General features: G+C 31.1%; 2 protein-coding genes across 5 annotated transcripts in view; one reads left to right on the top strand and one right to left on the bottom strand.

Moving 5' to 3' along the window:
- LOC149897752 (uncharacterized) overlaps positions 1-11,819 on the top strand; it is a 175,573-nt gene extending 163,754 nt beyond the window's left edge. For both annotated transcript variants that reach the window (XM_090116324.1, XM_090116325.1), the window contains 2 exons: positions 8,412-8,558; positions 11,077-11,819. In XM_090116324.1, coding sequence (XP_089972450.1) covers positions 8,412-8,558; positions 11,077-11,165 — 236 coding nt within the window. In that variant the 3' untranslated portion in view covers positions 11,166-11,819. The remainder of the gene's footprint in view (positions 1-8,411; positions 8,559-11,076) is intronic.
- LOC149897740 (myrosinase 1-like) overlaps positions 1-16,256 on the bottom strand; it is a 412,925-nt gene that overhangs the window by 181,625 nt on the left and 215,044 nt on the right. The gene's annotated exons all lie outside the window — the stretch shown is intronic.

The raw sequence follows: 16,256 nt of genomic DNA, 5'->3' as shown, positions 1-16,256 counted from the left end.
ATAATTGAATTTAACTATTTACTTTGCCAATGAAAATTTATTTGCTCAAACGTAGTCATCGAAAAGTTAATTCGATTGCTCAAGTTTTAATTTGGAGTTAGAGAATTAGTGAAATTCAATTTATTGGGTACCAAACTTCCTTCCTTCTAAATCAATTGCTAATTGTATAATTCTTAAATACCATTAATGGTGATGTTAATAATTAAGTTAACACACACTTTCTATTTTAAGTAAAAAAGAGTTAAACACTAAAACAAGGTCTTAATGAGATAAACTCATGAAATCATTGTATGTACTATCATCGATAAGTGTGCAAAATTTGAATTAATTCTGTCTGTTTAAAGTGAATCAAAATCGACTCTAAATAAATCTGTTATGCATCGTGAAGCTACTATGAATGTGTTATAAAGATTTCTATACAAATATATAGAATATTCAAAGTATTAAGGAATAATACAGTTTACCGCCAGCTTCTCTCGAGTAGTTCACATAATCGTATTACAATAATACCCTCAAGGGAACGGGAATGGTGAAAGTTTTCTTTTCAACCCCCTTCAAGTTTAGTTTACGTGACGAAAAGATATTTTCTTCGAGGAGATTTCATTTAAAGGAAAATTCATCAAAATATCATTCAATGTGCAAAATTTCTTTTAAAATTAGCAATATAATTCATATTAATAAACTATAGTTTTTATTACTAATTCACAAAAACTTAGATAAAAAATAATAAGCTGAAGAGTTTATTTGTTTGTTTGAACGCGCTAATCTCGGGAACGGTCGATTCGAAAAATTCTTTCATTGTTAGAAAGCCTATTTATCCAGAAAGGCTATAAGCTATAGGTATATTATCATAACAACGGTCCAATGGGGATGCGGGTAAAACTGCCGGACTCAGCTAGTCTATCTTACATGATGCACAACGCATTGCAAGAATCTTGAACCTGTTTTTCTTCCACTTTAGCGTCTACAGAAACGTTATTTTCAATAAGACTACTAAAAACTGGATTACCAAATAAAACTGGATAAGTTCCGCCCCAAACCAGTTCTATCCAGTTCCAAATACTTCTAGAACCAACGTACTTGAAAATAAACACGTAACTGCTCATTTAGTTCCACTGCAGAAGTATGAAACTTTTGCCACACACAACTGCAATGGAGAGCTCTTGATAGTGTTTGAACTTTCTGCTTTTTGTTGGTTGAATCAAGAATGGGACAGGGTTGTTTTGTATTTTACGTGTTTGACGTGTAAACTCCTTTGTGATAAACGTTTGAAATTAGTTTTGGTTTATTTATAGTTCAATTTCTATTATTTTATAGTAATGTTCATTTTCCATTCCTTAAGCATAAACAAAGTCAGTGATCTGTATTAGTAGTGTGTTATTATCCTTTCTACTACTTTTGGTCCATAGTGTAATAAAAATCAACTTTAGAACCATTTATAATAATATTATAAAACTGAAGAGTTTGTTTGTTTGAACGCTAATCTCAGCAACTACTGGTCCGATTTGAAAAATTATTTCGGTTTATAACCCATTAATTATCGAGGAAGGTTATCCATACTAATATTATAAATGCGAAAGTAACTCTGTCTGTCTGTCTGTTACTCAATCACGCCTTAACTACTGAACCAATTTGCATGAAATTTGGTATAGAGATATTTTGATACCCGAGAAAGGACATAGGATAGGTTTTATCCCGGAAATCCCACGGGAACGGGAACTATGCGGGTTTTTCTTTGACTGCGCGGGCGAAGCCGCGGGCGGAAAGCTAGTAGGCTATATATCATCATGCCAAGACAAACAGGAGCGGAGCACAGCTAGTACAAAATAAACAGAAAAAAAAGTGTGTGCGTGTAACCTTTACGCGCGATTGAAGTAAAACTTCTTTGGCGTTGACGACATATATCACTGAAATGATTAAATATTAACTTAAATAAATAAATATTATATTATAATTTAATTATATTTATTATTCATGTGCTTTACAAAGATTATTTAAATGTTATATTAATATTATTCATTCGAAACAGGTAATTGAATGTCATCATAATTTCTTACGTACGAAATTATAGGTTTGTGGTAACTATAATGTGAAACATAAATTTTACTCTCTAAATTTGCTACTTTTCTTGAAAATACAGCATCTATCGTTGTACCGAAACGCGTTGTTGAATGAAGTCGAGAAGTATTCATAGATAAATCAAATTTTTCTTCTAAAAAATCAATTAACGGCTGAGATTCCTGAGAGCGAAAATTAACATTAAAATCTCCAGTTAGAATCATCGGTAATTCATGATAATTACTATTTAAAAGTCGAGAACCTTCAATTGTGAAGTGAAGTAATTGCTGATGAATAAATTTTATGATATTTGTCAGGCTAGTATTTGTAGAAATATAAATAACAACGATAATCACAGGTTGGTCATTCGTATTAACACATCGAACCAAGGCGATGTCACCAATTTGTGAAACCTCATCGGAAATTTGTGATAATATAGTTGGTGAAATATTTTGAATTGGTGTTACATTGTTCAGTGTATCTGTAGATGAATGATATACAGCTACTCCACCAGCAGTTGAGTTGGGTCGTTTGTATTGGGTAACGCAATAAAAATTTTCAATAAGAATTTGTTCGTCATTTCTCATCCAAGTTTCGGAAAATAACAGCAATGTGGACCTTTTTAATACTTTATCATTCAGATCAGAAACATGAGCACGTAAACTTTGGCAGTTGAAGGAAAATAGTGTAATGTTACTCTCATTTACAAGGTTATATAATTCTTCCTGTTGTGTTATTAGGCGAGAATTTGAAAGTCTTTCAAATTCACACTGTAAATCAACTATTCCCCCTGGACGCTTTCTTCCATGATAAAATTTGTTGTCATCGGTGTTTGAGACAATGAACAATCCATTTATATCAGTTACTCGTGATAATGCTACATATAACAGCTGCTGACTGTGACTTTTATTGTATTCATAAACGATTTGATCAAAAGTACCACCTTGAGACTTATGTATTGTAAGCGCACAAGCAGATACTAATGGAAAGTGATTTCTCTTTGCAAATATTGTCTTATTTCTATTCATTGGTACAGATGACGATCTTCATAAAATTGGGACTGCTGTTCTACTAATGTTTAGAGTTTGAATATGATGGGCAGCTTTTTTCCTAATTTTCTCTCCTATCTTACCAGGAAACTCAAGCCATAAGCGTATGATGTTATCACTGTCATCACGTTCAATATACACTAACTTTCCAACACAACCGTTGGCTAAGCCATCAGATACATCAATATTGGTTGTAATAATGTAAAATTTGTTAAGAACTAATATGATTTCATAAGGCGATCCTCCTGTATCAATAACTGACATTTTATGAAATTGTTGGCGTACATATGCTTCTTGTTCAACTGAATGACAACCTATATACATATCTGTTGCTATGGATACTACTTTGTCTTCAGCAATATTTAAAATAGATTGATTATAATCCGCAACCATTGAGATAATATTACTACGTATGGAGGAGACACCACGAACAAAATCTGTGCGCCATTTTTTTGCTCTAACTAAGTTTTAAAAATTATTATCTAGTTAGGTACTTACCGATGAAAGTTATTCCTTTGCACTTTTCCGTATTATTTGTATAATTTGTGCAATATCGTAACACACACGAAGGCATATTTGATGCGTTTCACTTTAAAACAAATAAAAAATGAGCGTGCAGTTACGCCATATGGCGTATGTTGAGCGGAACATAAGTGATGTAGGCGGTGTCGTCTCCATATGTATATCTCAATGTCCGCAACATGTTTATTTTTATTTTTAATTTACTTATTTTAAAAGTAATAAATAAACAAGTATATTTAGAGATTTTCAAAAAATTTTGCAATTTAAAATAATGTTTTTAAAACTGTTGAATTTTTCATTCACTTTGCTATTCACAATTGATCCGTTTGAAAATTTGAAAATAAATAATCCTAATTGATTATGATATTTGCCACTAGCTGGCGTATAAGTCAAGAAGCGTGTAGTATATGACATATACTTACAACCAATCAGAATTATTATTTTTAAATGGCGGAAACTACACAGACTATAGTAAGCGTTACTTCCGTCAGAAAAAAAATCTGAGTTACTCCCTAGTCGCGCCTAAAGAAGTTTTACTTCAAAAGTAAAGACTGTCAAAATATCACAGCAAATTTTAAAAGTATCAAAATTGCGAATCGACTAATCAACAAATTACGAATGATAATTTATTAGCTTTTAGAAAGGAAAAATCCTGATAATAATTCAATTTTTTCGAAGCGATGAATAAATTGTCTAAAACCGATAAACTTTGAAATCATACCAAGTTTGAAGTGTTTTTAAATTCCTTCTTCGGGGAAACAAAGTTTTTTATGTTAGCTCGATATTGTAGGAGTTAGGGGTTATTAACTTTTGCTAACTTTAAACGTACATTGTTGGTAATGAATACTTACCTACATTTTGTTTTACTTTGCAAGTTTTTCCTATTTTTGCAGTTGAAGTCTAGAAAGTCAGTAGTCAGTAGTCAGTAGAAATAGCTATATCATGATCTGATAATTTTCTATGTAATAAATAATTTTCTCAATGTTCGAAAGATAAGCTCTGTAGAGTAGAGTGAACTATTTAATTATCTATCAAACAAACACCTATTTTCACTGTTGTTTATCAGTATTTTTCCGAGTAGTTACTTATTTATTTTTATATGTTCTTTGACCACAATGTTTAAATATTCTTAACCTTTATATCTTCTTATATATAAAAATTAATCGCAAAATGTGTTGGTAAGCGCATAACTCGAGAACGGCTGAACCGATTTCGATAATTCTTTTTTTATTATATTCCTTGAAGTACGAGGATGGTTCTTATGTAGAGAAAACGTAAAAATGTACCACGGGCGAAGCCGGGGCGGACCGCTAGTTTGGTATAATTTTACATTTATTTAGAGGCATATACAATTTTTACTTTTTATTCTATTTTTACTCGAACTAAATTATTCCTGTTTTCATGTCAAAAATCATATAATACAACAACTGATTTTCCGTTAACAATGTTATAATCCCCAACATTCCGTATATTTTCAAAACAAACCAAGCCAAGAAACATATCAGTCCCTCTCCAAAACGTATCATCGATGACAACATAAAGAGTGATAAGCCAAACCCTCAGCCCTCAGGGCTCCAATCGGCAAGATAATGCCACAGATAATATAATACTAGATAAACCTCTTTTATTGTTTCTCATAACATCTTAGGTTCGCTGGGAACAAATAGATGATATCGGTTTTACGATTCAAATGACGTTGCAGCTTGTCGGTTTTACGATTCGAATGACGTTGTCGAGGTTTTGGGTTTCTATGGGTTCGGTTTTTGGGTTTGATTTGGATTTGTGAGGTTGATTAATTTGACTGTATAGTAGCTTTGAATTATTCTATGGTGTCTGTAGAATATAATGAATTTTCTTAAAAATTATAATATAACGTCGAAACGCCATACGTTTAATAACGGCATAGCGGTTATCTAATGTGTACAGTAAATTTGTAAAATTAAATGTCCTCTCTTCACCACGAATCCTGAAAACAAACTGAACTTTTATTTTATGTTCAACTAGACTTCAAAATTCGTCAAAATACCACAGAAGATTAATTTACCACCGGTTCGAAAAGCAGTTTCAACATAAATTCTTTCCCTTGCAAAATAAATATATCTTCCAAAGTTCACTATTCTCACTTAGTACTTTTGGCCGAGGCTATCAAGTTAACGAATAATATATAAGTATAGTTAAATGTTCTATTTCAAGAATGTACAAGTATTTCGCAACAGGAACGTAGCAAATGGCAAAAATAAATCCCCTACATTTCGAAATACACACCGTTCCATTGCTACCCGTGCATGTTTTAAATCCATTACTCGCCACATTAAAGGCTTGTTAAGTGCGCACTCAACTTTCCAAACATAAGTAGCAATGTACTAAGTATGTTGGTTCAAAATCGCGAGTGACGTAATCATAGGTGAACCACGGATCTCTGGTTTAAAATCACGTTAGAATGCTTTTAGCAGAACAGGATTCGCAGTCGAATAGATAGAAATGAAATCGGACGTATTTTATTTTATATAATATGTTGGCTGGAGAATTCCTTCGAGCTATTTTTCAATGGAAAATGTAATAAAATTATATTTTTCTGGCAACTTCAAATAATTCGAAAATATTTTTAATGCTTATTTACTTGAAACACTTGTTATATCAAGTAATGTTTTAGTAAATAGGTACACTTATTAATTTAAAATATCTTATTTCGATTTGTGAGTACAATTCATATAAATATTTTCTCCTTATTAAAAATGTTGCTTCTATCTAGGCTCTATACTTACATGAATTTCAGATATAGGTATATTTTTATTCTGAACTATATCACATTTAAATTTTAAATTAATTACATAATTTATGCATTCACGCATATATAAATATTAATCAATTATAAATTAATTAATGCCAAATGACCAATTTCCAATTTAAAAGTTTATTCATTTAAAACTCTTTCATCTCAATGCATCAGCCAATTCTACATATGTATATATTATATACAGACAAACGGACGGTCACACAAATGTTCCCTTGCATTAATGAGCACAATATCACGACACTGACCTAGTTACCTAGATATAGACATAGAATTAGCACACCTAAGAATAACATAGCCAGCTGTTTCAGTGCCGAATAGTTTAATTATTTATTTTATTTGTCATTTAATGGTATATTAGAACGATACTTGTTCGATTTATGAGCTGCCTACTAGCTTTCCGCCCGCGGCTTCACCCTTTTCCGGTCTCAAACTATCTTTGTACCAAATTTCATCAAAATCGGTTCAATAGTTTAAGCGTGAAAAAGGGACCGACAGACAGAACTACTTTTGCATTTATAATATTAGCTAGGATTCTATTAATTAGTTATGTTATGACGTCGTTGTTAGTTACCATCTATTTGTCATGAAAAACTAATGAAAATTTGAATAAAATGTCTCAATATACCTAATATTTTTTATTATATACTGATACGTATGTTAAGTTTATGGTGATTTACTAAGAATGTTAGTTTTAGAAAAATCCGTTCACCGATGGATGAAATTCTAGAGATCTATTTTTAACGGCTCTCACCTGCGTTCCACAGCTCGTGTCGCGATGAAAATACATTCGACAAATCTGCATTTTGATACGAAAACAATATTTCGTGTTGATGGGTAGAGTTTTATCTCAAACTAGTGGTCCGCCCCGGCTTCGCCCGTGACATATTTACGTTTTCTCTACATAAGAACCATCCTCGTACTTCAAGGAATATAATAAAGAAATAATTATAGAAATCGGCCCACCCGTTCACGCGTGATGCCGTGACCAAGGAAAACGGGTTTCATTTTTATTTTATCTCAAATACATACTAAATAAAATATTTAATTAGCTTTCCGCCCGCGGCTTCGCCCGCTTTGTCTAAAACCTAATAAATTAAAAAATAATATACTAAAACCTTCTTCTTGAATTACTCTATATATAAAAAAAAACATATCATATTCCGTTGCGTAGTTTTAAAGATTTAAGCATACATATTACATAGGAATATAGGGACAGAGAAAGCGACTTTGTAGTGATACTAAAATTATACATAATATTTAATTTTTCTCCAATATTTTGTTTTGATTTACTCGAAATTATCATCAATAATTAAATAAAATTATCTGTAAAAAATGCCTTACACCTTTTCAATAATTATAAACTCAAAGCTTTTCCCAGAAATCTCTTACAGTATCGAAACACGTGATCAAATTATGTAAAATAACGAGAATCAATAATATTATTCCAATCCATTACACACTACAAAGTCGTGCAAATTGAATTACATAATTCATTAAACAAGAACAAACGCTCTGGAAATTTTGTTAATTTTCTTATTTTATGACTAGCTGTGCCCCGCGGTTTCTCCCGTGCGTCTCCGCTCCTGTTGGTCTTCGCATGATAGCCTTCCTAGATAAATGGGCTATCTAACACCGAAATAATTTGTTAAATCAGACCAGTTAGTATAGATGTAACTAGCTTGCCAGCGTTGATTTTCTTACGGGGGAAATTTACCATCCCTTATTAGTTGTTTTTTCGAATTTAAAAGAAGCCTTTTTCTACAAGGCCTCATCTACCAAACTAATATTAAATTGGGTTCAGTGATAAAAAAAAGGTGTACAAACATGACAAACATGCATACTTATACTTATAGTACATTTTATTCGGTTCCATTTAAATAAAACAACAGGATTTCCAAACACGTTTAATTAATACATTATCTTCGATGAAATTCAACTATTTTCTTTTTACTTTACCTATAAAACCATCGAACATCTTCTTACAGGATCTGGTACAACAAACAGTAGAGGATTTTCAACATTCGGTTACTCCGGGGCTACCATTGCTAGGCCTTCGCCCCCAGCACCTACAAGCACCTCTCAAATAACGATAGAACTGCTTCGGCAAGTGACGCCGCAAGATACGAAACCAAGTAAGTATACACACACACACACACACACGCACACATACATACACATATGCACATTAAAATCAATTCTACTAAGCAAAATCATGTTTTAAACCAGAGATACAGAATCATATTTTGTTAGGTTACCTGTACTTATACAGAAAAGTTTCTGCTCGAAAAGGTACCTAATCATATTGAACATAAGAAAATGAGCTAATTACTTAATATCAAAAGAATATCTTCTCTATATAAAATATAGCAACATAACATAAGCAATAAAATGTAGTCATAAATATATCAGGTAGAAGAATAAGTTGCCCGGTTGCCCTTTTCATATAAGAAATGTATTTGAATACTACATATTTTAAAAAATATTAACTATTAATTTAGTATTTTCTAGCGTTCGATTTTACGCGATTAATTTGGTAACCTCTCGACAATACCGAAGCTATTTACACTTCACTTGTCTGGGAGAAATGGCTCACAACAACAAGGCCACCCATTGTAAACTATTTTACTATAAATAAAAAGAAATAAATAAGAAAATGTGGCAAGCGAATAAGTTAACATCTCATCAGATTAGCCGAAACGAGGCATGAGCCATTCATTCTGAACGCTTCCATAAGCCCATTACCTCGTAATCCTATTGAGATAGTTTTAATCCGGTCGTAATAGCTTGCATGAACGGTAGGGTTGTCAACGATTATTTATTTATTTATTATTTATTGGCAAAAAATTAATTGAATGATCCAATTTCTAGAATATTTCGTGATATAGGCATAGAAATAAAATCGTATAGGTGATTTTTTTTTGTGAAATAGTAAAATCATTGAATTCCAAATATTGATCACATAGGCCGTAGGTATTGTTGGGCATGAGACAATCTTATATTTGACTTCTTATTTTTCAATTTAAAAATTACTTTTATTGCACGCCTCATAAGCGAAGCGTTGAGGTGGGTACTACTGTCACTTCGCGCAAAACATCTGATTTTTCAAACTTTAAATGTCTTTATGTATCATACATTGCACTTGTAAGATAATACATACACACACATATTAAGAAAAAACACTATTTTTAACATTCATGATATTTTTGATGTCATTTTTGTTATTTTAACTAGTTAAAAAACAGTTTAAAAAATTTCTGTCTTGGACGTCCGTGTGTCTGTATGTGCGGAGGATTTTCTTGTTAACACGATAGCGACCGAAATACTTTACTAATCGAGTCTTTTTTTTTCTCTTACGCTTGAGTATGCTTAGGAATAGAACCCTTTCATTTTTCAGGGTCTGATTCGATGTGGTTTAATTGTTATTAAATAAACAAAAATAATAATTAATAAATAATTATTAAAAAAAATTATGAGGCGTGCACTTTTGGATTTTCCAAACTATTTTATTTTATAAAAAAAAAATATTGATCTAATAAGCAAACTGTCCTTTCGAACAAAAGGGCACTCAGCTAGTACTAAAAAAAATATTAATTTTATGTTTAACAAATCATCATAGAAGCAATATTTCAACTTCTTAAACAGACAAATTATAATCTTATATTTTCGTTCATTAGATGCGGAACAATTATATTTTATAACGATTACAATATTCACCCAAAAAAGTTGTCAACCCTATTATCATATAGGCTTTTAACGACACGGATTTCTTTCATGTGAGAACATTTTGTATAAAAATGATGACTATATCGAAAGTTTGTATAAGATCTCACTGTTAGAAATTGGTAAGGGGCTTGGAATCGATAATTTTGAATGATAAACACTAAACAAATAACACATTTTTAACACATATTTATTAAAAAATATTTAAAAATAGTAATCTTCTCGGATTTTGTGTTATTTTACACGAATAATAATGCTTTTAATATTATTTTATTAAAGCATTATTATTCGTGTAAAATTCGTAATTAAAATTTATTGTTTATTTTTAATAGTGCCAGTTTTTCAATAATTTTAATTTAATTTAACTATTGTCTATTTATTTCTACAATATATTCGTTTCAATTACCGTTTTAATGGTTATAAATTGAAAAATCGGCACTAATTTGTATATTATTCGTGTTTCATCTCTGAAAACTTATATGGGAAGATTTTGTTTGCTGCTTCGTAACGCAAACACTGCTGAACGTATTTTAAACGTTACATAGTGATTATGGTCTATAATAACATGTATTATAAAAGCTGTGATATTAACATATAATATATTTTGCTTTGCTACTACGCGAGCGTAGCTGCGGGCTGTAGCTAGAAAACAATGTAATCTTTATATTATTTTTTTTGCAATTGCAAAATATGTGTTACATATAATATTTAACAGTAACTACTACATAAAGGGGCGATTTTTCAATCATTGGTTAAAATCTATTCGTCGAATAACATACTACATACTTATTAAAAATGTCTCAAAAAATTTTGATGTTATTGTGTAAGTAATACTTTATTGGACAAACTTTTAACTATGAATTGCAAATAAAAATCGCCCTTTGATACTGAATTTTTATATGTAATTTTTTTTTTAATTTCGCAACATAGCCAAGAAAATCCCGGACCGTCGTCCCATGAGCACTGAAACGACACGATCCGCGCCCGACGTTATCATAGTGTCCAAACCGCTTCGCTGAGGATGACCGTCGGGGCCTCCCGCTGGGGCCCCGACTTACCCCCACTTGTCCCACTTGCCCCCATGGCCCCAGTGGCCCCCAGAGCCCCGAACTTGCCCCGAGGGCCACACTTGCCTAGACCCCCCCATCGATACCTCCAACGGCTACTACAGCCAATACTTCCGCGAACCAAAAGTCATATACGATTATTGCCTCAAAAGTGACTGTGAGAAATCGAAAACACTGCCGCGTAATTATTCGAGCGTAGAGTTTAAGAGGAGTAGGAGTGTGTGTTTCTATGGTGTTGATGATACGCCTAGGAAAAAGACTTTCGTGGTCAGGGCTGACGTCGAGCCGCATAGATAACAATAGGTGTAGGGTTGCCACGAGTTTGTTTTACGATTTATATACGTATTTTTTAAGATTAAATATTTATTGTTTACTTTATTTTGATACCTAACTGAATTGTTGATGAATTGAATCGATTTTTTTATTGTAATAATTTTCAGGTTTACTGATTATTTTGAATCGACAGAAAAGTTGAATATTGTAATATTGTTTATGTTAAAACTTTTAATTCAGTTTTTACTTATATGGAATGTATATTATTAAAATTAATGTTCTTATTAATTATATTCACTTTTGTGGACTTTTAACTTATACAGTAAAAATATTGTATTCTATTATTAGTATGAATGTTATAATTGTGATTTATATTGTAACAATTTATATTTTATATTCAATTAATAAACCAAATAGTCAGGAGGCTTTAATTTACATATATGTCGTGTTTTCTATTTGTTATTTTTAATATATTCTTTGTAATTTATGTACTGCTGATATCGTATTCAAGAAAATCATTTTTGTGTAAATTTTAGTATTTATACCACCTTATTATAATAATTTCACAAGGATTATTGTAATTCGTCTGCCTCTTTCATTTTAAAGTCAATATCTAAGAAAATTTGTAAGATTAATTAAAAAAGTTTGTAATTAAGGGCTAAGAAGATTTTAATAATTGTATTATTTGTCACTTCTGAAAATAGTTTTTAAAAATGAATTGTTCAAAACCATTGTGATATTAATTGTATTTTCAATTATTGTAACAATTCAAATGTTTATTAATGTTTTCATATTTATTATTGTTATTATATTTATTAATTTGTTTTTAGATAATTAAATTATTGTATTTATTGTAAAAGCATAAAATGTTAAAATATTTTGAACTCGTGGTAAATTTATTATTAAGTGTAGAAAGCTTTTAAATTTTTAAATAATTATACGAAGCTATAGATTTGTTTTCTTTTGTGTTTTAATAAAATTATGAATTTTTAATTGCATTTTTATTTCTTACCCCGATCATTATTATTTCAACTGCCCCTTAAGAACTATAAAAGTTCAGAATTAAGGAAACTTAAAAATATGCTTACTTATAAAATATAAAGGGAAACGAATAAAGATTTTCAAAATAGTTATTAAAATGTAGATTATTTTTAAAGTTAAGGAAGAAATCAGATGTTATATCTACTCATGGGTATCAATGTATCATAATATTATATAACAATAATCTAGTAAGTATATTTTTCACTGTAAATTGAATTATGTTAAATAAGTTACTAAATAAATAGGAATCGAACCCAGACTCCCCTTATGGCTTAAAAATAATAGTAACAATATTAGAATCTTGTTAAAATATCATATCAATGATAACGCACGCGAACTTCCAGCAATGTAGGTAGGTACTTCAAATACGTAGAGGGGTCCTGATGCTGTCACCTTTGGGATTAAGGATAAGAGATTATTTTAAAGAGGGTAAGTAATATATTCAAGTTATATAAATGTGAGTTTCTGAACCATTCTCTCTTAAGGAAACTATGAATAAATCTAGTCATATTGTTTTGAAGTGAAACTTCTTTAGGCGCACTGAGAGTAAAATTTCAAGGTTGCTTCTTGGCAATAACGAAACGTCATGGATGGCTTTTATGGTATCTTAAAAGATACCATAAAAGGCATCAAGATTAAAATCTTGCCAAAACAAAATTCTTGATTTCAAATGTAATTAATTTATTTAGGTAATGAATTTATTTAACATCCTTACATCTAGTCTTTCTTATATATAAAAATGAATCGCAAAATGTGTTGGTAAGCGCATAACTCGAGAACGGCTGAACCGATTTCGATAATTCTTTTTTTATTATATTCCTTGAAGTACGAGGATGGTTTTTATGTAGAGAAAACGTAAATATGTACCACGGGCGAAGCCGGGGCGGACCGCTAGTCTTATATATAAAAATGAATCGCAAAATGTGTTGGTAAGCGCATAACTCGAGAACGGCTGAACCGATTTCGATAATTCTTTTTTTATTATATTCCTTGAAGTACGAGGATGGTTCTTATGTAGAGAAAACGTAAACATGTACCACGGGCGAAGCCGGGGCGGACCGCTAGTTATAAAACAATCTTAGGTACATATTATTATATATATCACTAATACACTTTTTTTTAATAAGTATTCTAAATATACGCTTACAGAAATAAAAACTTGTTATTAAGTCTATTAGATATCATCATAAATGAATAATATAACAAACTAGAGATCTATTATACTATATTTCTAACACTGCAAGAAACCTTTTTACTCGCAAAAACCGAGATAGAAGGCGAGATTTCGCTTCCCTGATAACGAAGTGGCCTATAAAATTGCACTCAACAGAGCTGAGGTACCTAATAACCTTTATTACAACCAGATTTCCTCAAAATATCTCAAAGGGTGCGTAGTTAGTTCCAAACTTCAAAGGTTCGACGAATAAAATCTATTTAAATATCTCAATTAGCATATTTCTTTGAGATTGTTACTTCAGATTTTAATCTAAGATCAATTTTATTATAAACTCTTTCTAAATTGGAAAAATGGTCTTGATGTAATTATTTTATATACATTATTTTTTATATTACTAGCGGTCCGCCCCAGCTTCGCCCGTGGTACATATGAAAAATAGATGTTGGCCGATTCTCAGACTTACCCGATATGCACAGAAAATTTCATGAGAATCGGTCCACCCGTTTCGGAGGAGTATGCAGACTAACATTGTGACACGAGAATTTTATATATAAGATGTAGGTACAGCTCGGCAATACTAATTTTTTTGAGAAAAAAATTTAAGAACAAGGTTCACGTCGTCTTCGCCTCAATCGACCGTAAGTAGTCGTATTACATTAGAAAATACATATTTTGATACTACAATAAATTTTCTTCGAAGTTAATACCGATTACTAACAAAGGCAAAAGATAATAATTATTGTAAGTACATATAATTATATAGCTAATACCGTTATAGTAGATACCGACAGAAATGGTGCTTCAAAAGAAAAAATCGAAACAAAACATGCTTAAGTAAGCCAACTATAGGCCAACCGGCAACATAATCATTAGAACATCCTACCAACTTCCATGATATATATTTTAAATTAAGCACACATTAAAGAAATACAAATAAAGAGAACGCTAATAAAAATATGAGCGTTTTAATAAGTCTTTATGAACTTGTAAGCTTAGAAGCTTAATAACAAAATGAACGCACTATGCTCTAAAGTCTAAACAAATGCTAATTATTTCATACCCACTGTGCAAACGTTACACTAACGAAGTAAACGATAGTCTAGACTCTAGTTTAATTAAACTGCGTTTAACTAATACCGTTGTGTTTAGAATTCTATTGAGGTTAATCCTTGGTTTTTTCATTTTATCGTAGGAGTAAGGTATTTAGTGAATATGTTCTCATTGCTTCAACTATTCTTTATGAAAATGTGTGCTTGCTAACACATCACACATCTATACTAATATTATAAAGCTGAAGAGTTTGTTTGTTTGTTTGTTTGTTTGTTTGTTTGAACGCGCTAATCTCGGGAACTACTGGTCCGATTTGAAAAATTCTTTCGGTGTTAGATAGCCCATTTATCGAGCAAGGTTATAGGCTAGATATGATCACGCTACGACCAACAGGGGTGGAGCCACGGGGGTGAAACCGCGCGGAGCAGCTAGTCGTTGATAAAAATAAGTATCTAGCTTTCATTTTTTTAAAGAAATAAGTGTAGCTTGATCTACAGAAAAACATGACATTTGGTTTTTTAGTAGAGCATATCATAAATCTCTATTTGTATAAAAATGAATCCCTGTTTCCCTTGGTCACGGCATCACGCGTGTACGGGTTGACGATTTCAATAATTCTTTTTTTATATTATTCCTTGAAGTAGGTACGAGGATGGTTTTTATGGAAAAAACGTAAACATACCTATACCAAGGGCGGGGCCGGGGCGGACTGCTAGTAATTTATAATAATAATCATTGCGCTAAAACCTAAACAAGAAGCTTCTAATGATACCTCAAATTATGAAAATTACGTAGGTACTTCACAAGTTACCATAACTTTTCACAATCATAGCCTTTAATTAATGTTAGATCTACTTTATTGTACTGAAAATAATTTTCCATAGCACAAAAATAACCTAAGAAACAGTATTTTAGAATCATTAAGCTATTAAAATCTCATTCTACTTCGTTAAAACAACTCGTTAACACGGCTAGTTAATTTATAAGTGCTGAGATCTTAATGAGAAGATACGATGGTCTATAATATTTCTTAATTTTACTTCCATAATAAACTATTTAAGAGGTGCATCTTTTCTTTTAGATAGGAAGGTATGTTAAATGTTACTATCTTAGAAATTAAGTTAGGCATTTAGCACAGTATAAGTAGTATTTTTGAATCTTGTTCTACTTAGGGCCGATTTTTCAATCCATGGTTAAAACTTATTCGCCCAATTAAGTATTACACGATAACATTAAAATTTAAAATGTCACCTGTAAACTGTCAAATACAGGCAAAGAATACCTTTTTTTAAATGGTAGTTTAATACGTTATTCGAAGTATTAACCAAGGATTGAAAAATCATCCCTAGATATCGCTATGATAGAAGTCAAAAAACCAATCGGTACTGGATAAAATGTAGCACAGAAAAATAATCATAGTATAACAATATAATGGTAACACAGTGTAGAGTATAACAATATTGCAATACATATAAGAAAAATTAAATTAGTCATTTATATAA

Source organism: Colias eurytheme, chromosome 25, assembly GCF_061535395.1.
Source record: "Colias eurytheme isolate Ceu_HAF_F1 chromosome 25, ilColEury1 Martin Lab GWU primary, whole genome shotgun sequence".
In the NCBI taxonomy this organism is placed as follows: domain Eukaryota; kingdom Metazoa; phylum Arthropoda; class Insecta; order Lepidoptera; family Pieridae; genus Colias; species Colias eurytheme.
Note: the sequence above shows the minus strand (reverse complement) of the source record. Positions and strands in the feature narration are given on the sequence as shown.